Genomic DNA, 27,307 nt, shown 5'->3' with positions numbered 1-27,307 from the left:
GGGATCTCTTACACACATAACTTACAGCACTAAATTTTTCAAAGAAAAAGAAAGGGCTTAATTTTGAACATCCTGAATATGCGAGCTACTTGAATAAAGCAACCAGGTGGCTCAGTGAATTTCCCTTTTCACAGGAAACACAAGCCATGCCCAGCTGTTGTACATCTGTAGCCAACTTTTCCATGAGCTACTCCTGATGACAGGCTTGTCCGGAATTCTTTCGCACACAGTTTCCGCAAAGAACATGCATAGGCTGCAATAGAAACACAGAAAAAACAATTTAGTGACATGAGTCTCTTAGCAAAACTGAATTTTTCAGTCTTTTCAAAATGATTTGGAACAATGTGTCTTAAACTAGCAGGATGTACACAAACTAGAGATGTTACAAAATAAACTTTATTGATGTTCCTGGCGAACACAGTTGCAACCTTGTAAAATAATATGAAATTTCCACATCACAGATGTGTCGAAACCATGATTATTGCACTAGTGCATAGTGTGTTGACATGCAAATTCAATGATACCACAACACACTCATGATGGTATGCAATTTCATCAAGTATTCATTGTAGGTAACATATAAAATTAAAATATAAATTTCATTTCAAATGCAATGTAGCTTTCTTCAGCCTGTTCACATTGGACCGATTATATATATAGAGTCAGATATTAATGTCACTAAATTACAATTGTTTGCTGCTAAACTATGGTCATTAGTTTCAATTATTCTTGTTGCTTAGAAATACAGTATGCCTCACTTAGGCACCACAGGCTGTCTAATGAAAAAAAAAACGCGGAAATACGTTGAGCAAGACTTGAACCCCAAGGTTAGGCGAGGCGCACACAATATTTATTCAATAAAAACAAAATAACGAAATGCAAACATAGTGGAAACAAGCAGAGTAAAATCTGCGGGGCTCGAACGCTTGGACTGAAGACCAAAATTGTGCTCGTGCAGTAAGTTATAGCGATTCGGCCGCATTTAGCCATGAAATATTCGTAATTTTTGCCATGAAATATTCGGTAATTTATGATGCCGGTGTATACCGCAAGTTCGAATTTTACTAAACGAGCTGCATGGACACCTAAGCGTAAGGCAACCTTTGCGAGCTCACCTAAGACGATGCAACACGCTGCACACGAACACGCATCAACTCAAGTATCACGGCAGTTTGTAAAGACGCGTGCCGGTGCGGATGCGCACACCGGCATACATTCGGCCACTCGCAAAGAAAAAAAAACTTCAGTGATATTAGTCATAATGGATAACAATACTGTAGCTGTTCAAAATAAAACGTACAACGTACCAGATTGCCGCAGACATGTTCACTTCAACAGCGCAGAATAAATATGGCGGGCTTACTCGCTCTAGCCAAGATGAACGCCTGCAGCTAACAAACGCCCCAGAAATATTAAACAAAAATAGTGGGCACTCGCGAGCAGGGCCCTCCTCCAACACCACTGCCGACAGTGGCGGGCGCCATCCCAACTCAGCTCAAATCTGCCACCGAATTCCCGCTGCGTGTGCATGCGCTTCCTGCTTCACACTTCATACAAAAGAAAAACTCGTCCATGCTTAAGTTCGCACAACCTTGCCTTTACCCAATATAAATGCTACAGACAAACGGGCTTGCCTCGTACACAAAAGCTCACTTATCATGCACATGGTACGAAAAACGTGGCGAACGCTGTGGTAACAGAGCGCCGACAACAGAAATGTGGTACATACCTGGCGAGTGCTCCACGAAACAAAGTCACACGTCCTCGCTTGATTGTAGCGCGTCTTCGTAATCGGCAGCACTTGCAGAACACAAAACACGAACACAGAACGTGAGCACACTTCACACACGAGAGAAATCGACTCAAAAACAACCCTTGAAGAGGCAGTCGTTCGCCAGTCAAGCAGCGGGTAAGACGTCCAAACAAGTAAAGTGGTTACAGCCATGCAGACGCACACATCGTTTGCGCATCTTAATTTTTTTAATGCTGACTAAAGAACTTTGTTAAGACATTCAAATATGTAAAATATATGTACATATAAACCACATAAATACGTTAAGCATATAATAATCAGATTTTTAAAAAAGAAAGAAACTTGGAACTTCAAACACGCGAAATTTGAAACTTTTATTGAAGGCACACATTAAACGCAATTCGGAAAAAGCGAAAATAACAACAGTGATAAGAAGCACCACAAAAGATTCATATATTGTAAAATAAAAATATACAATTGTTAATATACACACGAGAATATATTGCGACTGTTGTGGCTTTCTATCAAAGAGATACCAAATACAAAGTATACGCTGCGGGATTCGGTGTGTGCGGGTATATATATATATATATATATATATATATATATATATATATATATATATATTGTGACGACGCGAGATTGACGAGCACACAAAGCGCCTCAAACAAATACGATTTATCGATTTATCGATGCAAACGGTGTCGCCGGCACTCGAACAGGCTGCAGCAGGCCAGCTGGTTTGATGGATGGTGGCTTGCGGCGCTGGCAATCTAGACATGCCTGCACGTAAGTTTTGACAACTTCGGCAAGTCTTGGCCAGTAATAGTTCTGCCTTATCCTCGCCAATGTTCTTGCGTAACCCAAGTGACCAGCGGTAGGTTCGTCGTGACAGGCTTGCAGTACCTCACGGCGAAGCGAAGAAGGAACGACGAGCAAGTAGCTGCTGCCGGTGGGTGAAAAGTTCCTCTTATAAAGAACGTCATTTCACAAGCAGTACGACGGCAGCCCTCTCGCAAATAACTTCGGAACGCTATTCGCTCGCCCTTGTAGGTAATCTATAAGTGGTAGCAGCTCAGCATCGCCACGCTGCTGTTGAGAAAAGGTGGCAGTGTCCACAATTCCGAGAAAGGCCATGTCGTCATCGTCGTTGTCCGGGGATGCCGTCTCAACAGGAGACCGAGAAAGACAGTCGGCATCGGTGTGTCGTTTTCCCGACTTGTAGGCAACAGTGAAGTCAAATTCTTGGAGCCGAAGACTCCATCGTGCAAGGCGGCCAGACGGATCTTTCAAGTTGACTAACCAACAGAGAGAGTGGTGATCGCTGATAACGGTAAATGGGCGGCCGTACAAATAAGGACGAAACTTCAGGACTGCCCATACCATTGCAAGACATTCTTTTTCCGTCGTAGTGTAATTAGCTTCAGCTCGGGACAGCGTCCTGCTGGCATAGGCGATCACGTTTTCATTGTTGTCCTTCGACTGTACGAGCACTGCTCCAAGACCCACATTACTAGCGTCTGTATGAAGTATTGTCGGTGCGTCTTCATCGAAGTGGGCCAGCACGGGGGGTGTTTGCATTCGCTGACGAAGCTCGTGAAATGCCTGCTGTTGGTCTTCGCCCCATCTGAAGGGGGTATCTTCCCGAGTAAGCTGTGTCAATGGCCATGCGATGCGCGAAAAATTAGCAATAAACCGCCGGTAGTAGGCACAGAGACCTAAAAAACGTCGCACTGATTTTTTGTCTGATGGTGTCGGGAAGTTTGCCACGGCGGCAATTTTATCCGGGTCGGGTCGGATCGCTTGGCTGCTCACGACGTGACCGAGGAATTGAAGTTCGTGGAAGCTGAAGTGGCACTTTTCTGGTTTTAGAGTAAGACCGGCCAAGCGTATAGCTTCAAAAACTGCTTCGAGCCTTCGTAAGTGTTCCTCGAAAGTCGCCGAAAAGACAATCACGTCATCGAGGTACACCAAGCAGGTTTGCCACCTAAGTCCCGACAGAACCGTGTCCATGAGACGCTGGAATGTTGCTGGCGCCGAACACAAACCGAAAGGAAGAACCTGAAATTCATAAAGTCCGTCGGGCGTAACAAAGGCGGTCTTCTCACGATCTCTCTCATCCACTTCAATTTGCCAGTAGCCGCTTTTTAAGTCCATAGACGAAAAGTAGCGTGCGTTTCGTAGTCTATCCAATGAATCATCAATACGCGGCAGAGGGTAGACGTCCTTCTTTGTGATCTGATTAAGCTTACGGTAGTCGACGCAGAAACGCAAGCTACCATCCTTCTTTTTGACGAGTACTACAGGTGATGCCCAAGGACTGTTAGACGGCCGAATAACACCATATTCTAGCATCGTTTTCACCTGTTTTTGAATTACCTCACGCTCCTTTGGGGCGACTCGATAAGGATTTTGCCGGATGGGTCTGGCCGCGGAATCCGTGATGATGCGGTGTTTCGTCAGTGCCGTTTGACCAACTCTTGATGTGGATGAGAAGCAGCCGTGGAACTTGTTGATCAGCGTGAGAAGGCAGTCTCGCTCAATGGGAGATAACATTGAACCAACGTCTACAGGTGTCGGTGTAGTGATAGTAGACGCTGCTGCTTCCTCCACTAAATGACAATCTTCTGTTTGCGAGAGTTCGTCAAAATAGGCAATAGCCGTGCCTTTAACTATGTGTCGGCGTTCTCTGCTGAAATTTGTCAATAGCAGTTCAGCGCATCCGTCAATAACAGTGATGACAGCCCTGGCAACAGAAATGCCGCTAGTGAATGCGAGCTCCTTGATGTGTTCAGCGACGCCAGTACCATTTCGTAATTTGTCACAGTGCACGGATACGAGAGAACAACTTCGTGGCGGCAGTATGACGTCATCATCGGCAATACGGAAGTGAGGTGGCTGGTGTTCCTCATCTGTAGCAGTCTCCGAGCTTACAGTGAACGTTACGCTTCTGTCACGGATGTCAATCACAGCCCCGTATTCGCGCAAGAAATCCATTCCCAATATGAGCTGTTTACAGCACTCGTGGAGAATGACGAGGGTGGCGACAAAGGTGGAACCAGCAATGAAGAGTCGGGCCGTGCACTTTCCCACTGGTGTCATCAACTGACCTCCTGCAGTTGTTATATTGGGTCCCTGCCATGGCATTTTCACCTTCCTGCTGGCTAGCTGTAGGCTTATTATAGAAAAGTGGGAGCCAGTGTCCACAAGTGCCGTCACTTGGTGGCCGTCAATGTGAACGACGAGGTCAGCGCTGATAACGTCGGTTACGTCGGCAGTTGTCTCATTCGTCGAATTAGTCGTTGCTGTCGTCTTCTTCGGTATCGATGGCTTCGAGCTGTCACTTGTCTGCAATGGGGGCTGTTCGGAATTTCGAATATTGGCAACCCCACCCCCCGAGGTCGCTGCGTCTAGTTTCCCCGTCGCGGGCTAGGGGACCTGCCCCTGGTGACGTCGGCAAAACTGCGACGATTAGGTGAACTGGGCCGCGCAGGAGATGGAGAACGTGATCTGGGCATTACTGGATTCTGCGGCGGTGTGTTCACATGGGCGTAGTTGTACATGCGTTGATCGTCGTACGCAACGTAATCAGGGTAGCGAGGAAATCTCGAGTATTGAGCGTCGCGATAACGGCGAACTCTGTAGACGTGCCCAGCTTCGCCACAATGAAAGCATACCGGTCGACGGTCAGCGGTACGCCACAAATCGGTTTTCCGACGCTGGTAGGTAAGTGGAGACTCACTATTGGGCCACTTTGTGGGGCGACGTTGTGGGGCATGTTGGTTATACGGCATTCGTCTTGTCGGAGGAATCGGTGAGGTTGCGAAAGTGGTCGGTGCTGACAGTGGCTGTGTTTGCAGGGTTGGTGGTGGTCCAGTCATTGGGGTCTGCTGTGCTGAAGGAGCGACGACGGGGCGTCGGACTGCATCAGTATAAGTAAAATGTCGTCGCACACCATTATAGCCGGATGAAGAGAGAGCATGGCGGACCTCATCCCGGACAACATCAGCGACAAAAGACAATGCCGGCGTCGGTTCAGTTGCTGGAATTAAACCAAGCTGCCGAAGCTCCTCCCTCAAAATCTCCCGGATGACTTCCCGCAGAGGCCTGTCGTTGTCGCAGAGGCTCGCCGCAGTCGTGACTGGGCTACTCGCTCCAACGTTGACCGGGTTCTGCTGGCGGTACCATTGCTGTAGGGCCCGTTCAATAGCTGTGGCTTCTTTCGTGAACTCAGCTACTGTTGTTGGCGGATTTCTCACAAGCCCAGCAAACAGTTGCTCCTTCACGCCTCGCATTAGATACCGGAGCTTCCTGTCTTCCGGCATCTCGGGATCCGCCCTGCCGAAAAGACGGGTCATGTCCTCGGCGAACATAGCGACGCTCTCGTTTGGTTTTTGAATTCGAGCTTCCAAGAGACGTTGCGCATTCTCCTTTCTGTTAAGACTACTGAAGGTGTCAATCAGCTGGTTGCGGAAGTCATCCCACGTAGCCATGCTTCTTTCCCTGTTAATGTACCACGTCTGGGCGTTGTCTTTCAGGTAGAAGTACACATTCGCGAGCTTGTCTTCTGGGGTGGCCCACTGGTTGTACTTCGCGCAGCGTTCGAACTGGTCCAGCCAGTCTTGTGCATCTTCATAGGTCTCACCATGAAATCAGTCAGGAATCATGGGATTCTGAAGTGTCATGTGCGATGTAGCTGCAGTGGCCATGGTGGTTGAAGGAGGCAAGCGATTGCTGGCAGTTTCTGGAAAGGGATTGAGCTCGGGAGCTAGGCCTCGCAGACGGCGGCTGGAACGGTGGAGTGGTGTGTCGACGGGTGGTAGTGATTCCGGGCTTGAATGTCGGGTCCGCGAAGGGGTGCCAAGCATGAAGACGTACCCAGCACCTCCACCAGTGTGACGACGCGAGATTGACGAGCACACAAAGCGCCTCAAACAAATACGATTTATCGATCGCAGGAAACAGACTGCAACGACTTCTTCGTCTTTTACCCTCGGCCAAAGACACTCGCGCTCCTTCGTTGTCCTCACCACTGGCACATACGCGCGTCAATATATATATATTTACAATACGTCCTTTTGGTTATGTCCCGGGGGCGTCCACTGGAGAAAGCCAAACGGACGTAAAAATTTAATACATTGGTATCCTTCGAATGTCCCATGGACAGCTGCTTAGAACGTGGACGTTCGGACTTTATCCGGACGTCCGAGAGAGTTTCAATGCCCATTGCGCCGTGGGCACGTCGTAGTCACACTGAAATTGAAATAAAAATAGAATCGGCACACTCACTCGTGCGTCCATTCACTGAGACTCATCGAGGCTCAGATAGAGTCGTAAGTCTCAGAGAGCCCAGCAATTGATATTTTCTTCAGTTTGAGTCCGAGTGAGGCTGGTTGAAGAAAATTCTAGTGAGCATGAGTAAGAGTGTATCCGGTTGAAGAAAACTTTCGTGAGTCTGAGTGAGTCTTGAGAGCAAAATGTATTTCTTCAATGAGTAAACTACACCTTTTCTTGCCGACCTATCTACTCGTCTGCAGCCTTACCGTCAGCTTTATATTGGCTTGCACATTTACTCGTGCCTCTCCACGCATCTATCACCACACGAGCGTTCACGCGCCACATGGGTACTGATTGATCAAAGGCGTGAGAAGGGAGAAGGGGACCCATAAACTTCATTCGCACACTCTTTCTTAGGAAGTTCTTCAAACAAATGCCTCGTGTGAGTCGTGTATTTTGTATAAAGTTGTCCTTACTGGCTTGAGACTACCAATAATTCATATATGAAGGTACAAAATCAATAGGCGCATCGAAGAGCACATATTACGCGAGGTATTGGTGGTAAAGAACATTCGCGCCATGAACGAAAAAGCCAATTTTAACCGAATAGCTTACAGTGGATTCATTAAAGCTCACTCAGATTTTGATGAAACCACGGGTACGAGAGAGGCCGGCTGAAATAAAAGTTTTGTCAGTTTGAGTCCTAGTGAGTCCTGTTAAACAAAACGTTTACTGAAATCGAGCCCGCGTGAGCCAGGTGGCGGACAATTTTGGGTAGTCTAAGCAAAATTCTTGAGTGAGTCTGATTGAGCTCAATTTTTTTCATTTTTCATTTATTTTACCCTCAATCGCACATAGCTTTACAGAGGGGAGTGGGGTACAAAAAATAATAAACTGTAAACAAGAGCAAACATAGTAACATCAAAATAATAAAGATTACAAGACATGTAAATTTGATATTAGGCAATACACTGAATGTATGTGTAAGTACCATCAGAAACATCGGGGAAACAGCGTACAATATTATAAATGTACAATATACACTTCACGCGTCATCACGTAAGTACTCCTGTATTGTAGATTGTAGATGCAGTCATGATTGTAGATGTAGTCGTGTATTGTAGATGTAGTCATGATTTGACATGGAAACCGTGTCCGAGGGAAGGTGGTTCCAGTCATTGGATGTGCGTGGGACGAAGGAATGATTAAAAGTGTTAGTGCGGCAGCTAATGACGTGTACGTTATGTTGATGATCTAAATGACCTGAGTAATAGGCAGGAGTGGTAATGAACTGAGCTTTCAAAAGTGGATGATTGAATATCTTGTGAAAAAGTATGAGACGAGATGATTTGCGACGTGATTCAAGTGACTGTAGTGAAAGGCTGTGTTTCATTGACGTAACACTGCTAGTGCGATGATAGTTAGATAGAATGAAGCGTGCTGCGTTATTCTGCACCATTTCAAGCGAGTGAGTTAAGTTCCGTTGAAAAGGGTCCCAAATGGAGCATGCATATTCGAGTTTTGGACAAATTAGTGTTATATACATTGTTAGTTTCACGGCTTGAGGGGCACGGCTAAAGTTGCGTCGTAGGTACCCTAGCATACGGTTGCTATTGTTAATAACATAGGTAACATGATGTTTCCAGTTCAAGTCAGAAGTTATATGAATCCCCAAGTATTTATACGAAGTTACAGACTCTAGATCAACGTCGTTTAAGATATAGTTAGCAGGGCGTCCGGTAGTTCGTGAGATACGTAAAACTTTACATTTGTTAGTGTTGAGGTCCATGTGCCAAGTTCTACACCAGCTGGCAATATTAATAATATCACTTTGCAAAGAACTAGCGTCAGAGTTAGATGAAATTTCTCGGTAAACAACGCAGTCGTCGGCGAAAAGGTGAATCGAAGAAGTTACAACATCGGGTAAATCGTTAATATAAATAAGGAATAGTAAAGGGCCCAACACAGAACCCTGAGGCACACCAAAAGTAACGGGAAAAGAGGGTGAGCTGTAGTTGTTAGCAACAACGAATTGTGAGCGATTAATTGAGAAAAACTCAATTCAAGCAAGAATGCCGCCATCAATATTAAGGGTCCTAAGCTTATATAGTAGTAGGTGATGATTAATCTTATCAAAAGCCTTCGAAAAGTCTAAAAAAATGCAGTCGACCAGTGAACTCCGATCTAGACTGATATGTAACGAATGGGTAAAACAAAGCAACTGCGTTTCACATGAGAATGACTTCATAAATCCATGCTGTCACGTGCTAAAGAACGATTTTGATTCTAGAAAGGTGACCAAGTTAGAGAAGATTATGTGCTCCAAAAGTTTGCATTGTATAGATGTAAGTGAAATAGGTCGGTAATTAGTAACAGAATGCTTGTTTCCTGATTTGTGTTGCGGAACCACCTTTGCCTCTTTCCAAACGCGTGGCACCACACCTTCATTCAAAGACTGTTGGAATATTTTACACAGGAACATAGATGAGGCATGCTTAGTTTCTTTAAGGATTCTTGTGTTTATATTGTCAACATCACAAGCAGAGGACACTCTGAGTGATTCAATTAGTTTTACAATTCTATGGGCCTCAGTCACTATAACAGACGTTGATGGATAGTTGCGCGCTGGTAAAGAGACGGTAGCAGAAGTGGACGATACTGAAAAGTTCCGGACAAAAGTTTCGTTCAGACGTGCTGCACACGTCTCGGAAGATACGGGAAGGCCGTCCGAGTCAACAAGTGCAATTTCACTGTCGTTGGTATTTGTAATAGTTTTCCAAAACAATCTAGGGTTGCTGACGAGCATTGATGGCAGAGTGTTCGATAGAAAGTTAGCCTTAGCATCCGAAACTGCTGACGAGTAAACTCGCGCCGCACTCTTGTAGAAGCGCCAGCGTTCCTCCGTACTCTGGAGTTTCGCAGCACGAAACAAGCGTTTCTTTTTGTTAGAAAGTCGCTTTAAGTTTGTATTGTACCAGGGTGAGCAAGAACTCACAGGTATAGACTTTAAGGAAACAAAGGTGCGAGTACGTTCATAGATTTTGTTAACAAACAGATCCCAGTTTTCCTGTACGGTTCTAATATCAAAGTCATGTAGATAAGCGTCGTAAAATAGAGAGAGTTCGTGGTTCATTGCCTCAAAGTTTGCAGCATTGTAGTTATAGATAACCTTGCGTTTCTTAGTAGCAGTTAGCATGCTGTTCCGTAAGTAAAAATGTAGCAGACAGGGATCGCTGAGACCAGGAAGTGAGTTTAGTGCATGAATGTTGTCAGGCATTATTTTAAGAATCAAGTCAAGAATGTGCGATGAAGAATTGGTGACGCGAGTTAGGTTGTTCACCATCTGCGTAAAATTAAACAGGTTGCAAGTATCGAGAAAACATTGGCCATTTGAAGAAAATCGTACAACGTCTGGTAACGATGACGCCCACATTATGGTAGGATAGTTGAAGTCGCCGAGAATAGTTATCGAAGAAGATGGGTACCACATTGTAATTTCATTAATGTTATCGTGAAACTCCTGAACAAAGCTGATGTCTGTATCTGAAGGGCGGTAACAGACGCCAAGAACAAGCGTTTTATTATTCACAACCAACCCGCACCATATCACTTCCAATGTAGACTTCACGTTTATAAGAAAGAACTTGAAACGCTTCGAAATGGCAAGCGAAGTACCACCACCTTGTCTTCCATCTCTATCGCGGCGGTAAATGTTCAACGATGGTTCGTATCACGGCTGCGGCGGCTGCATTTCCGATGGAGGCGGAAATGCTGTAGGCCCGTGTGCTCAGATTTGGGTGCACGTTAAAGAACCCCAGGTGGTCAAAATTTCCGGAGCCCTCCACTACGGCGTCTCTCATAATCATATGGTGGTTTTGGGACGTTGAAACCCCACATGTGATGTCAAATGTTCAACGGTTTGGAAATAGTAAAAAGTTAGTTATCGCGAACATGAGCATTCAACCAAGTCTCGGTCACGGCAATCACGTCGGCTTCACAAGAATCGATAATAGCGTCAAAAGCGTCACGCTTTCCCAATATACTGCGGATATTCGTGTAGAGCACCGAAATAGGACGTGATACGATACTTCCACTTCCCCTTGCTGATTGTTATGAGGAGGTATTAGATGTCCGCGCACGTGACAAAAGTGCGGCACCAGGCAATGAACGTGCGTGAAGGTCATGGCTGTGATAGGAAGTTGAGTGCGCCCCATTTTCGATGCGGGATCGGCTGCCATTACTGCGAGAATGCGCAGTAGTCTCGCGTACAATGCCGGCGGAAGCATCATAAGAATAGTTTCTGTGGGTAACAACGAGCTTGTCGTAACGAAGCTGAAAAGCGGGTAGGCCAGGCAATGATTTTGCATAATTGTGCAGAATCTTGCGCGCTGTTCTTGTAGCCTGACAGTAGTCCTCCAATACAGAGACGTTATGACTTCTCAACTTAGATCGACGTGCCAGCACAAGTTCTTTTGCTTTAAGGCTTGCAAATTTTACTATCACTGGTCGAGTTTTCTCGCGTATATATAGACCACCTAAACGATGGGCCTTTTCTACTGCATTCGGGTCGAACTCGGTGCCTACGCTACTATAGAGCAAGTTGGTAAGTGCCTCTTCAGTAGCTTGCCAGGTCTCATTTTTATCGGGCATACAGAAAAACACTAAGTTGCACCTTCGGGCTTTGTCCTCGAGGTCGTTTAGACGGGACACCAACGCGTCATTTGTTTGAGTGATGCTGCCGATAGCTTCATTCATGACCTGCAATTCCTTCTCAATGTCAGCAACCTAGTTAGTCCGCAGTTCAACCATCGAAAGCCGCCTTTCGATCTCGCATAATTTGCTCGCCACAAGTTGCTGGTTGGCTTTCACCTCGTCGATCGCCTTTGCCGAATTGGACTGCTCAACGGCAGATGAATCACAGTGGGCACTTATCTTAAAAAGCATAGCCATGACTTTTTTATGACGCGCATCAGAAAAAGCTGTGTTGTTCTCGATATCATCTAGTGGCCCAGGGATCTTTTTTGGAGGCCCTGGATTTGCTTCAACGTCACCGCAACACAAGAGTAGCGAGCAAAGGGCGTTAGTACACTATCGGGACAAGACGTATAACACCTGTGGGCGTGGAAGCAGCAGTAGACAACGGTTACTTGTCTTCTTAGCATATAATGAATAGGTTTCACCAACCTGTATAACGTGAAAGCGAAGCTTGTAAGCCATTGCCACAGTGGTGCTGCCTCCACGCCCACTAAACCACTGACGTCCGCTGTTGCCGCTTTTGTTGCTTGATAAGAACGATGTCTCTGACGATGACGATGTCCCGAATGGCCTGGAAGGCTCAGGTGTGTCGGCGCAGGCACTCGGATCCGTAGAAAAGCCGCAGTCTTCTAGAAACTGCATCTGTTTGGCAGGGGTGTCCACCGGCCTTCCGGAATAAACCATAAGCGGCAGCCAGATCAAGACGACCTGTATAACGTGAAAGTGAAGCTCGTAAGCCATTGCCACAGTGGTGCTGCCCCCACGCCCACTCAATTTTGTTTTCGATCTATGGAAATAACAAAAATACTAATGATGGGGTGGATGCGACTCGGCTTCGGAAATCGTAAAAAATAGTTTACATTATTTCTTGAAGATTAAGGTATATAACAGCTGCATCATACCGGTACTCACCTACGAAGCAGAAACACGGAGGCTTACAAACAGGTGAGAATTTAAATTGAAGACGACGCAGCGAGCAATGGAAAATAAAATTATAGGTATATTGTTGAGAGGCAGGCAGACAGAATAGTGTGTGAGGGAACAAACGGCTGTTAAGAATTTCACCCTATACAATATTACAGCATTTTCAGCATCTACCAGTGCTTTCCAGCATGCAGGGCGACACTGGAAACATTGCACATTGTGTCCCAGTGTACTAGAGCGTGCTGGGTTCCTGAGATTCACTGTACAGCGTGACCAGTGTCCCCCAGCGCGCTGGGAGGATTGTGTCGCGCTGTACAGTGTTTCGTCTACACACTGGGAAAATTCGCGCACCGTGAACATTGTAGAACTTGCTATTGGAGATGCTAAGCCTACAACTTACCGAATATTTTCAAAATATTATTCTATTCTGTAGCCTACACGTATATGCCTTTACTTTTAGTGAGATGACAGATGTGCGTGTTAGCTATAGCACTCATCTGTCGAGCGCACGCGCACGCACTTTCCCTTAAGTGTCAACGAGTGTCGTTAATGTACTTTATAAACCGCATCCAATTAAAGAACTGATCATTCGCGGCACACTATGACAGTCAAGACCAACCTACTCCAGCAATCAGTTGTTCCGCTTGGTCTGCAGAAAGACCGCACGTCACCGGCAACTATTAGTTGCTGCAACAGAACCACGGCGTCTGTAGCTTATGGTTTGTGTAGTCAAGGGTGCACACATTACCTCACTCGGGTCATTCATGAATATCCACGGCTTTCAGCGCGACCGTAACTCATAAAATATGACTCTAAGCTTTGGCCTAGCTTCGGCTAGACTACATGCGTGCTTCTAAGCGAGAAAAAATATTGGATACCGGAAACAAGCTCCTTCAAAATTTTTAAAAGACTTTTGTTATAGAATTAATAAAAAATACATATATAATTTTTTTTCAAGTTTGGCATAAGGGGTAACGTGTCACACTTAGAATGTAAAGTGCGTCAAAGTGATGGAATTTATTCCCGTGCAATCGTCTTTTTCTAACTTTTATTTTCGCAGTTATTGTGTTTCAGCCTTATTTACTGCATGAGAATTATTTCTTTTTGCGCACTGCCGTGAAGTGGTAGTCTCAGGGCATGTTTGCTGTTTCTCTTCATTTCTCACGGGAACTAAATCATGGTGTCAAGAAAGGCTGTGTATGGTCTGCTGAGTTGCGTTCCTAAATCCCAACATATCTCGCTTCGAAAGTATGCAGAGAAATATCCTGAAGCACTTCCGTGCTGTGCTTTGTACAGCGCCGACACCAAATCCTAAATGGAGTGCACGGCGGTATTCTGTCTGGCACGCAATCGAGTTACGTCGAATATAAGGCAACTCCGTGCTATGCTCGGATAGTGTTTCTGAATAACCAAATAGTCAAGACCCTCACCCGTGGGTTGGGGTTGTGCGGTTCCGAGTCTCACTTCGTGAAACATTTCTTCTGGGTATTTATTTTTTTCAATCACTTCGCTTGCCCACGTCAGCGTGATACGGGAGATATATGCACGCTCTAGAGATGCTCTAGACTAGTTTCGTGCGTTTCATTTGTGTTTAGAAATCCCGAGTTTGGAGCTTTGGTAATGTGCATGTTAGTGGAAGGCATTTTGGGTGTGAGCCCGAAACGACAAGCAGCAAGGAAAGTCTAACCTCGCCTGAGCGAAAGGACTTTCTTCATTCTGTTAAAGAAAAAAAAGTGTTTGTATCACTGAGTTGTTAGTAGGGCACTGCACGGGCCGATTTGTAAACGCCATGCTCCGGCCCGCCTGAACCCGGCCCGGTGTTCTTATAGAAGTCCCGCACCAGGTCTACGCCCGAAATGTTTCGGCCCGGCCCAGCCCAGCGCATTTCATTGAAATATGCCTCGAACATAAAAGAAACACTGTCCGATTTTCGGTTGCTGCGAAGGTACCTGCCACAAATACGGTATTTTTTTCTAGATTGTTTTGAGAAATTATTTCAGTGTCATGAATTTCTCTGGTTCTGTGCGTAAGTACGAATAATTACGCCCATAACACTTTGGGGAAATCATTCAAGGGTGATTTAAATTATAACTGGAGTCATAGATGGCTGCTTCTCATACGAAGTGCTAAACACGTAGTCTCATTCTTGCATTTAAAAGAACGACACTAAAATATATTACTACAGAAGGTAAAAAATGACAGAAATATATAATTTGAGTTTACATAAATTGCATACGAGCTGGAGCTGTTGAGCAAAAGTAATGTTTCTTGTGACATAATTTATTGCACAATAAAAAAAAACCCTGTTCTAGCTGCTTCTGGGAAGAATACTTAAAATATATAGCTCTAAAGACAAAACGGGCTTCGGATTTACTGCGCAAGCTGTCTAACCGTAAATACGGGTTAGGAAAGCATGCCTTGTTAATGTTGTACAAGAAGTACATGTGTCCAATAGTGGAATTCGCATGCATACTACTCTCTGGCGGCCATGTTTAAAAAACAAAACCTCTGGTTTTCTTGAAGCGAGCATTAGGCGATGCGAAGATGTCTGGGACTCCCCACGCTTGTGCCTATCTGTGTGCTGTATAATCAAGTGCGCCTGCCTACACTACTTTGTTGGTTCCTCATTTTAACACTACAAGCATTTTTAAAGATTATTGCTTACCAGCAAGGAGATCTGAATAAGCCTTCATCACATATCCAGACGCCATCTTTCTTGCTCATTGGCCACGGTTTTAAACATCCCAGTAATGTTTGCTCAAAAGAAACTGGAAAGTATAAATGGGGAATTAGAAATGTAATTGAAAGTAATAATTTGGATGATAATATCACGATAGAACATAATAAAATTCGCCCCCGGAATATAATATACAGTCTCTCAGATCCTCAAATAGCTGAATAAAAGATAGTAGTAGTAATAGTAGTAATAGTACTTTATTTATAGTAAGCCGGATACAGAGCTGACTGCAGGGGCAAAGGGCTAAAGGCGAACAGCCTGACAAAGGCCCTTGTCCCTCCGCAGTCCGTGACAGTGCAAAGCTTAAACATCAGCACTGGCAAACAATATATATATTCAATACATTGATTTCAAGCAACCTGCAATTGTATACACAAAATTCAAACATAAATAGCATAAGAAGTTTACATAACACATTTCAAGAATTAGAGGTCACTCTCGTAAAAATTCACTACTAAGCGATATCAATAAAACAACTCAAAAACAGACACAAAATGCATGCGGATACAGTGAATTGCGCTGTATACACTCGTATAATGACATAGAAATTCATGAACAATTTAAGCATTTGCAGAGGCATGAGACTCTATTACGTAATTTCGATAGTGTAGACCGGTGGTTATGAATAAGTTCTTTATTTGTTTCTTGGAAGTCGCACTACTAGCCCTAAAGTTCAATTGATCTGCAAGGGTATTTAAAACCTGAGGTACCTGGTAAGCAACACTTTGTTTTCCATACATGGTTCTTGTTCTAGGAGCTCGTTTCTTTTGTTCTCGCAGACTGTAGTGTGGTCTTTCGGTGCAACTTGCTTCATATAGCTTAGTCTTTTGTATTAACTGAAGCAATTTAAAATGATATAATTGATCAATTCTGAGTATGGAATGTTTAATGAATAGTGGACCAGTGCGCAAGTTCCCCCTGTATTTTTCAAAGCAGCGCAATATTTTCTTTTGTATAGTTATTAGCTTATGGTAATTCCCTTGTGATGTCGTTCCCCAGACTAACATCCCATAAGTTACTTTAGAATGGAAGAGTGCATAGTACATACTTATTTTTAAGCTCAATGGGATTAAGTGCATTGTTCTAAAAAAACAACCAACTATTCGCGCTAATGCGGTGATCAGATGATTTACATGTGTGTTCCAGTTTCATTCCTCCTGAAACCATACACCAAGAAACTTTTGTTCCCTAACATGTGCGATGCAATTTCCTTCGAATTTTACAGCTATGTTACTAATAGGTTTGTTTATAGGTCGAAATATCATATAGGTTGTTTTTTTTTTTGCATTCAAGCGCAGTCCATTTTGCCTTAACCAATTTGAAAGATTGCTTAGATAATTATTTACACTGACCTCAAGTGATATTAGATTGTCTGATGAAAAGAAAACATTCGTATCGTCAGCGTACATTATAAGTTCAGGAGAATGAGGTATATCGACAATATCATTTATATAGGCAAGGAACAATAATGGACCCAGTATAGACCCTTGGGGGACTCCTTGGTTTAATTTCATCTTTGCAGAAATAGTGTTATTCAGTTGTACATATTGATAACAATCTTCAAGGTAACTTTTAAACAGTTGTAATGCAACTCCACGCACCCCATAACCTGATAATTTATGAATCAATGATTTGAATTGTATGGAGTCAAATGCCTTTTGAAGATTGAGGAAGAGCCCAAGAGTATATTTTTTGTTTTCCATATTTTCGATTATCTTATCTTTGATATACAGTAGAGCTTGTTCTGTTGATTTATTTTTTTGAAAACCATACTGACTTTGTGTTATTATTTGATGCTTATCAAAAAAGGATGCAAGTCTATCATAAATAACCCCTTCAAATATTTTTGATATTGTTGGAAGCACAGATATAGGTCGATAGTTCGCTAAAGTATTGATATCACCACCTTTATGCACTGCAGTGACTTTTGCCACTTTTAACTGCTCTGGAAATACACCGTTAGTGAGGGTGAGGTTGATAATATAGGCCAAGACATTAAATATCAATGGTGACACCATTTTTAACTCAACAGAACCTATCTCATCAATCCCTGATGCAATATTGTTTTTAAGTTTTCTGATTAATCTTTCTACTTCAACCGAATCTGTGGGTGCGAGAAAAATAGAATACGGCAAAGGAGACTTATCAAGAGTTGGAGCATTATCTCGCTTTTCATCCGTTAAAATAAAGGAACCCGCATTTATGAAATGTTCATTCCAACCTTTCTTCATTCCAACCTTTTTTTACATTGGCCAACCTTTCACCACTGAAAATCTGACCATTAATTGTTAGGTCCTGTGTCCTATTACAACCCTTATTTGTATTCGTAAGCCCATTTATGACCTCCCATAGTTTGCTCTGGTCATTGTAAATGCTTTCAAATAATTTTTCATAGTAGTTCTGTTTAGCCTTCCGTATTTCTGAATTTAAAACGTTTCTGTATTTCTTGTACTCAGCTAAGGCGTCTGTGTTCCGCGAACGGATAAAATCATGATACAATTTATTCTTTATTTTTATGCGCCGGTAAAGATCACGATTTATCCAAGGCTTTCTGCATTTCTTATTTCTGCCACATGAGCGCTTCAGAAGTGGAAATGCCGCATCATAGCTAGCACTTAACAACCTCATGAATGTGTTATAAGCATCATCAGGATTTTCTTGTCTATAAACAGTGTTCCAATCTATGTTCTGAACTAGCTGAAAAAAATGTTCCCGAGTTTTGCTGTTTTTCATTCGGTGGAAAGATGTCTCTGTTTTCTGACCATTTTGAGAAGTAATTCGTGCAAGAAAGAAGATGGGCATATGATCACTTATGTCATACGCAAATACCCCGGATTTTATATTCTGTGAACTTAAATTTGAGGCGCATATATCAAGGAGCGTAGCACTTGTTGCTGTAATCCTAGTAGGTGAACGTATAAAATTTGTACTTCCATATGTAAGTAAGAGCGTTTCAAAATCTTTGGCATCAGGATCATTGGAACAGAGGTCAATGTTTATGTCACCCATGACTATGCGAGGAGAATTCCCGCGAACAGTTGATAACACAACATTAAGAAACTCAATAAATTTCTTTTTGTGGCCATGTGGTGGCCTATATACACCAATTACTATGAATGGGCCAACACACATTGTAATGCATTCAACATCATCGTTCATAACAGTATACTTATCAAGCAGTTCACTCGAAAGCGTATCCTTAAAATAAATAGCAAGACCTCCACCTTTTTGCTGCTTACGACCGAGAAGTTCATGACTATAGCTTTGAAAGAACGGCGCATCTTCTTTATAAGTAATCCATGTCTCGGAAAAAACGAGCACATCAAATCCGATAGCTATAGACCCTATAAAATTAGCAATGTCGTCGACCTTTCTTTTTATGCTTCTACAATTTATATGCAATGTTGTAAACAAGCCTTTTCCGGATCGAAATACCCTATTAAAGTCTTCAACACTGTAATACTTTTAGTTATTTACAAGATCAGTCATAGTGGAATGTTTTTCAATTTGTTATGACACATGCCACATGTAATTTCTAATTTTAGCCACGCTTGTCTCATCCGCAATGTGTATCGCTCGTGATCCTTCATCTTTGCGTGCAAGGACTTTGCCACCGGATGTCCAGACAAACTTCCATGCGGCTTCTTTCTTTTTTTGTATTGCCGCTGCAAGCAATGCCTTGCCCTTCTGCGTCAAATGCTCATTTACAAAAATGGGCTTTTTTTTATCATCCCCAAGCATAGAACTATCGAGCCTCTTCTTTCTACATTTCGCCAGTATGTCGTCACGTTTTGTTCTTTTTACAAAGCGAACGATTATTTTCTTCACACCAGGCTTAGGAGTGGGAATCCAGTGGCATGCGTCAATATCAGACAGATCAACTGCCGTGCCGACAGCTTCGCTTATCTTTCTTACAACATCCACTGGATCACTCCCGACCGGCGCACCCTTTATCTCAAGATTGTTTAGGCGCTGATACTGTTCGAGCTCATCGCATTTCTGTGACAGTTTCTTATTTTCCGCTTTCAATTCCATGTTTTGTCTTATGAGTTCTTGCATTTCAGCTCTCATATTCCTAATATCAGTGGCTACATCTTTCACCTCACTGCAGGTGTCAGAGCAAAAGGCTATGCTGTCTTTATATTAATAGATTACATAGTTTAATCCGAAACAACTATAATAGCCAGAGATGCTTCGGTGAATAATGAAAAATCAGGCATGGGAAGTGCCTCTGATTTGCTTGGCTGGTCCTTCTTAGCGAGGCTGCCTGAGTTTGCTGCTGTTTTACAGTGAAAGCTGTTACGAGATCACAACTCGGGTATCGTGGCAAGGGCTCTCGTGCAGGGCCGTAGTTGTTCACCGCTGCCGCCGCTGCCACCCCCGCCGTTCTCCGCCCACAAATCACGAATATTGAAAAAGAAAAAAAAAACGTAGTACCAACGGTACAGTTGGGCTTGACCTGATGCGCTGGGTGTCAGCCCAGTATTCTACCACTAAGCTGGCAAACTTGCCTTAGGCAGGCTTGATGTCATAAAAGCAATCGCTTTCATACTGCTTGTACAGCCTTTTAAAACACTAAAAGAACAAGCAGTTATCGCACAATGCGAACAGCGTAAGAAGTGGGTCGTCTAATGCTTGAACCCATTACAAAAACATGTTTTTGTCCAGCTATTAAATTTGCCGCATAAAAACTTCAGGCATAATTCCTCATCATCGTCAGCCACTGCATGAACAATTGGCACAAAATTCCTCGCAATGTTTAGCGGATACCACGCTTCTCTGAAGAATGACTAAAAATAGCATAGCGAGTCCTGGCCTATCATTCTAAAATTTTTATTAATAATGTTGTAGTAGGCATCAAGCAAGTGTGCTTGTAGCAGCTGCTTGATGAGTGCTTAAAAAAGGCTATGAAAGGCCGCTGTCGTAGCTGCCCCTCTGACTGTGCTTCACCTTCCGCGTTCGCCTGGCGTTTTTTTTGAAGCTGATTTGTGGCGCATGTTTTAGAGCTTCGAAAGATCTCTTCAAATGAAAACAGAGCAGTCATAATGACAGATTTTCTTAAGGATTACGCAGCTCTTACAGCTTCTAAAAACTGTCGAAATCTAAGCACATTCTTAGGATTAGTACCGCCGCAGTTGAAACACGCAAATTTACTGTGGGTTAACTTTCCAGTTCATTGCGGATTAGGAATATACGCACTGGCCGATTTCTTAGCATGAGCGTCGCTTGATGGTCCAACCATTTCTGTATTTCCAGAAGTAGAATATATTACCGTGATGACATATAGAAAATCAGAAATTCGTTCAGATAGAAACGATAACTAAATGGACAGAATATGATAAGGTCAAGTTTCTATAGCGACCTGAGTGGAGTCAGTCCGGAAAGCTCGAATTTATAATTACTAGATCTCGAAGCCTTGTCTCCTCTCTTAACCTATACTTACGCAGAGCCGGTTAGGCCATATCACCTCTCTGTGCATGCTGCAAAATATTAGAAACCATCGACCATTATTCTTTATAATGTCGTCGACTTTTTCACTAGGAAAATGGCTTCTAGTTATTTCCTTTTTGAAGATAGGTACTAGTTTCACGATAGAAACCGTGCTCGATTTTTTCGCCTCTGTTTTGGGACACTGCCACAGGAACGCAACCAGTGCGGTTTGCGATTTTATTCAAACTACCAATGAAATCCCATTGCGAATCTCCTTACTAATAAATATTGTTGAAGTAACAATAATAAGTATTTTATGCATATATTATGAATAATATGGTGAAGTAAACGACGCAGCAGTCTGGTCAGCTAAAAATTTCAGAATTTGTTTTTTCTTTTTTCATTTCTATCTCTCAGATTTTACAGTGTTTGTGTTTCATGCTTTTATGATTTTTTTATAACAAACTTATTCATAAGTGGTACGGTGGTGCTCATGATAGATCACGCCACATTTTTTTGGCTGATTCCCGGAAGGAGCATGTGCCAAAATATAAGGGAATCAAATCAAATTAGTGCTAAATAATGCAGTGTTACATAAATTAAAGCATGCAGTCGTGTTGACTAATCGGCGAGTTGCTGTACTGAACACACATTTGAATGTACAAAACAAGAATGTTGTCTGACCCACACTTCTTCCTTGGGTCGCCACACCACAGTGCCACCAGTGATCTGTCAAAACGAGCGATATGCAATAGCCACAATCCTCGCTGTTCTTTGAAGATACCTATCATGCCGTCTTCGTGTAACAGCCTTCGATCTTTAAAAGTGTTCTGTCTTAAAGCGAGACCGCGCTAAGCGCTTCCAAAACAACTTTTTATTAGAGCGACAAAATGAACCAGCTGTTAAGCGCTGCCTGTCAAATGGGACGTGTAGCGTGTCCGGACACCCGACCGAAAGGGCGAGAACGGGTTCTCTAGTCACAGAAGGCCAACGGCTACGGTGCGAACACGGGAGGAAGTCTGCTTGTCTGTTGCCCTCGGTTGTGCTTTCACGCTTGCAGCTCGCACCCGCGTAAATGAACGAGAAAGAGATGTGTGTCAGAAGGAAAAAAGTGGAGACTGTAATGAAGAAAACGTGGAAGGCAAAAAAGAAGACAACTTTCAAGAGGGCCAGTGCACGCGTGGAAGTTCACGTGGATCAGGCATAATTTAATGCTTCAGTAGGCTTCATTTCAGAAGGCGCCAACATTTATGTCGACAAAAGAATTGAATAATAAGTTCGAACAGCAATGCTAAACAGGGTACACGATATGTATGAGACTAGCTAAGACCTGATACGGGATGACTTAGGCCCGAGCCCGACCTGAGCCCAAAGCTGACAGGCCCGAGCGCGGCCCGGTCTCGACCCAACAATCCTTTACACTGCCCGACCCGGCTCACGGGCCGGGCCCGTGCAGTGCTCTAATAGTTAGGACACTCACCTTCGGCTAGAGGGCATGTGGCTTGGAATCCTGCTTCGAGAACTGTTTTTGGGGCGAAGATTTTTTGTACTCCTTAAAACCTTCTGCTCATCTTTCACTGTCTCTCTCTGTCTTTGTATTTGTTTTCGGTGTTATTACAAACAACGCCTTCAGTGGTGAGTAGCACGATTTACCCGAATTTCATGGCACAAAGTCATTCACTAGGATGATAGTTTTCGGGCACGGTCACACACATTCCGCCGAGCTCAATGAGCCTCGCTGTTGAAGCATGCGCTTATAAAAACACATCTCATTCATTCTTGAAACTTATGGTGCAGGCGAACGTTGCACTGGGTGAAGGTTACATGACAACAGCGGGCACCATACGGCACGACAAGAAAGCCGGCCGACTGCCAGATCGACACAGGGTCTACGACTGCCTCAACAAGTGTGACAAGAATCCGCCTTGTGCGTGCGTCAGGTATGACAATCACGATTGCAATTTTTGTGAAATGTCGTCCTGTTATATTTTTGATGATTAGCTACGTGATCCGTATTTGCCATGGATTGTATTACAGCAACAATACACACATGCGTGGAACCAGAAGTATCAAGTTGTATATCTTTGCAAGTCGGTTAACGGATTCTAAATAAAAAAAAAACGATAATTTGAGGAGATTAAAGGTGGTAAAAGGCAACTGCTCTTGGATATTTTTTCAAAAAGTACGAGGCTATATCTACCAGGTAGGGAGAAATTTCAGGACTAAACAGCGCAGATGCGGAAAAAAGCGAACGAAACGCACAAGGAAGAGTGGTGATTGGCAACTGGGAATTTGATGAAACGTAACCCTTGCATACACGAGGAGTGGTGGTGACTGCCAACTGAGCAGATAAAAAAAGGTAACTATTGCAGACTGACTAAAATCAAAAGAATGTGTCCATAAAGTTAAGGTATTACACTCACTCATGAAAGAAAGACAATGTACATTTAAGGGCTCGTTTCATTTGTAAGACACAACACTGATGGAAACAGACAATAATGCCAGGAGATGTATAAGGCATGTCATTAAAGGTAACTGTAACGTAAATGTGAAGAAAAGTGGACGAAAAGATAACATCCCGTGGGCAGGGATCTAACCTGTGACCTTAGAATAATGCGTTGAATGCTATAACAAATGAAGTACCACGGCAGCTATCCCCCCGTCCACTTTTTGGGGTATATATGTGCATTTCGACATGGAAGCTTCAGCTAGTGCCACCTTTTGCCATTATGGCGAGTATGGATTGCTCTTTCAAGCCTGTTCAATATTTCCTCGCATACCACCTCAGCGCATCAAGTCTGCCAGAACGAGGCCCTTTTTATGAATGAAATACGCTTTACCTCATTTGTTTTGATTTTGCTCCATATTTCTTTCACTTGCTGTATTAGTCATTATGCTCTGTATTTGTATAATTAGGTTTCTTTAACTTTAGGTTTCTCGCCTATATATGGCTTGATGTTGTAGCATTTTGTTTTGAAAACAATTATTTGAAGCTCAAGCTGAAAGAAAGTGTAAGTTTAAGGGCTCGTTTTCTTCGTTCGACACAATATTATTGAGAACTAACCAACAATGAACAACAATTTCGCTAGGTCGTGGCTGTCCCGGCTACTGCACATGTCTCTGAAAGATTACTCCACCATTTTAATTATCTTATATTTATTGGTAGTTAATTTGACTTCCTTGTCCCATAGTGCATACATATGGTTTTTGCTTATTCCAAGTTTCCTCTTTACCGCTTTCACACTTCCTCCGTGGTTCGGAGATTGCTCAATTCTATCCATGTTATACGTTCTTACAAAGGATACCCTACACTTATGAATCAACTTCGCAAGCTCTGCCATTGCTATTTTATCTGTTGTGTTTAAGCATTTCATGCTTTCAAGTTTCTTATTGAAGTTCTTCGTCTCCTAGGATAGCTTGATTGTGTCCTCTTTAGCTACCTTACCTCCAACTTCTACTGCAGACTCCGTAATGATGCTCGTCAGATTATCATTAATTGTGTCAACGCTAAGGCCAGTTTCCTCGAAAAGAGCCGAGTACCCGTTCTAACGTGATACTTTGAATTTCCTGTGATTTCCCCTATGTTCTGCTCGCCGCGGTGGTCTAGTGGCTAAGGTACTCGGCTACTGACCCGCAGGTCGCGGATTCAAATCCCGGCTGCAATGGTTGCATTTCCGATGGAGGCGGAAATGTAGGCCCGTGTGCTCAGGTTTGGGTGCACGTTAAAGAACCCCAGGTGGTCCAAATTCCCAGAGCCCTCCACTACGGCGTCTCTCATAATCATATGGTGGTTTTGGGACGTTAACCCCCCCCCAAATCAATCAATAATCCCCTCAGGTCTAGCTTATCGATTGGCTTCTTGCATATCAGTTTCTCTCTTTCCTTCTAGGTGAATTCGAGACCTTACCATTCTATGGTCACCGCATCATAGCTTGAGAAGCACTTCGGCATCTTGCACAATTCCTGCGTGTGTATTCAGTATAAAATCTATTCGTTTCTTACTTTCACTATCACGGCTCCTTCATGTCGTGTCCACTCGCGGCTCACTCGTTTTCGGTAGAAAGTACTCAAGATGCGTAAATAATTGCATTCTGTGAATTCTTCTAATAACTCCCCTTTGGCATTGCTAGTATCGATGAAAGATTTCCCTACTGCCTGGTCTCGAGCCTCCTTTTTCCTTACCTTGACAATAAAGCCACCCATCAGTAAAGTGTACTGTGTTTTTACTTTAGTTATTGCCCATTCTTTGTTTTCATAGGAGCTTTCAACTAGTATGTCAACATTCCTGGATGCAGGTTTGTGCCATATTAATGTTGTATTTGTTATTAAGCTCAAATACAATACCTGCCACTGTTTCATTAGTGATATCGTAGTCCTCTATTTTACTAGCTATATTCTTGTGGATAAAAAACCCCACCCACAGTTTTCTTAGCCACGATAACAAAGGACGTACCCATTCTGTCGCACTATATATGCCTCATGTGTCCTAACCTCTGTTAGCCCTATTACAACCCATTGAATACCCTATAGTTCAGCCACTAGCACAGATAAATTTGCCCCACCACATAACGCTCTAGCGTTGAACATCGCCAAGTTCAGGTTCTAATGAATGCCGGGCTGAACCCATATATAGCACCTTCTCCTGCGTCACAGATCTGACCACCGCTTTGGTGTGTTGCTTCGTGGCTGCTGGGGGCTTGGGGCCGAGGGTTGATTGCCGTATTCATGTGGGAAGTAGGTGCCACATATTGCATCAGGGTGGCCAATCGTTCTCTTGGTAGAGAGTACGTTACCGGTGGTGGTCATCAGTGAGGCCGCATCTCGGGTCATTTAATTTACTTCCACCATACCCTGGATATGGTACGATAAAGTATTTTTAATCTGCAAGCGAATAACTTTTTTAATACGATGTGGAATTGCGCGGTACCGGGATAGAAAGCATGAACCTCTTGCATGCAAGGCTGATATTCTGACCACTACGGTATGGCTGCCTTTCTTATTCGGCACTTTATACACTTGCAAAATAAAGAACACTGACAAATCTAAGCAGCAGTCGCTGCAACCTGCTCTCTTGGAGTATCCGGCGCGGCTTTCTTCAGGCCTTCTCGGAAACGTCCCGACACGGCGTCAGAGACAAAACAGAAAGCAACAATTAGAAGTCCACGTTGAACGAACCTAGTCGGGTGATAGCTTCAAACACGGACACAAATCTCGGGTGGTCTTCACCGAGTTCAAGCTCGTTGACAGCCGTCTGCCAAAAGAACATTGGTTAGAACTAAAGTAAAAACACACAGGAAGCTACCGCGACATCTCTTAGCACTCCAGCAGTCAGTTTCCACACATGTCCTGAGGAGTAGCTGATACAGAGCCGCCTGTGTTCCTTGTAATGGCAAAAAGCATCTCGCCTTAAGAAAGACGACACTGCTACACAAAAAAGTCGACAAAAAGCTCAAAGACACCGCCACAAAGCTCTTGGTAAGCTTTTCGGCAGGGAATGCGCTAAGATTTCGGAAAAATATTTGATCAACGTGCACGCGACACGTCCCCTCTAAGAACTAAGAGTGTCCCCACTCTTGATAGGCTGCAAATGAACTGAATAGCCATAAACAAACACATAATCAAAAATGAACTATAAATTATATAAGGCCTTAAAGCTGGCACGAAAAGAAAAGAAACATGTTTCGTAATGTTACAAGAAAAGCTCACATTATCATATCTTGTAAAATAGGCGATAAGCGAGTGAATGAAGGTAAAAAAAAGCATTTTTCATCTGCAAAGTACCAAACCACTTATACGAAATGGCGGAGTGCACGGGCTCAGAAATGTGAAAACATCCTCAAAAGAACAAAACTAGAATAAGGTAAAGTGTAATTAGCATTCTTAGTTATACATCTCTGTAGGATAGCACACACAAACCTACACATTATTATAAAAGCGGGTATTTATTCCACTGGCGCAAAATTACTGGCTGTGTATAAATCTTGAAGGCACTGTCCCTAGCCCACAGTCTTTTTTGTTCAGAGTCACGTGACTGGTCCCTGCACTGGGCATACGGACTTGTGCAATGCCCAGTGTGACCATGGTCACACGCGAGCGGAACAACTGCACCACACAGCGGCACCGTGGTGTCAGTATGGGCCTAATACTCGCGTCATCTTTCACTCTCGTCATCCGCGTCGTCGTCAAGATATGAATGGGAGCGACCAATTTACAAGCGCGCTTTTCCTTCCACTGCAGTCCTCGACATCCCAGTAGTTATCGACTGTTTGTCGGTGAAGGCGAGGTGGTTCATGACAGTGGTGGAGGACCTTTGTGGTTTTGCCTCTCGCTCGTGAGGACGTCCACACGTAGAACTGCGCAGGGTAAAACTTTTCACTCCGCCGTCAAGTATCGTAGGCTTTCTTTTAAATGATGGGATATCAAGCACGTTA

General features: G+C 43.6%; 1 protein-coding gene across 1 annotated transcript in view; it reads left to right on the top strand.

Moving 5' to 3' along the window:
• The window catches only part of LOC142763193 (uncharacterized), a 493,700-nt gene that overhangs the window by 112,382 nt on the left and 354,011 nt on the right, over window positions 1–27,307 (top strand). Inside the window, exon 3 of the mRNA XM_075865126.1 lies at window positions 22,674–22,816. Within this exon, the coding sequence (XP_075721241.1) occupies window positions 22,674–22,816 (143 nt within the window). The remainder of the gene's footprint in view (window positions 1–22,673; window positions 22,817–27,307) is intronic.

This window comes from Rhipicephalus microplus, chromosome 1 (assembly GCF_043290135.1).
Source record: "Rhipicephalus microplus isolate Deutch F79 chromosome 1, USDA_Rmic, whole genome shotgun sequence".
NCBI classification, from domain to species: Eukaryota; Metazoa; Arthropoda; class Arachnida; order Ixodida; family Ixodidae; genus Rhipicephalus; species Rhipicephalus microplus.
The sequence above is the reverse complement of the archived record's forward strand: the minus strand, read 5'-3'. Positions and strand labels throughout refer to the sequence as shown.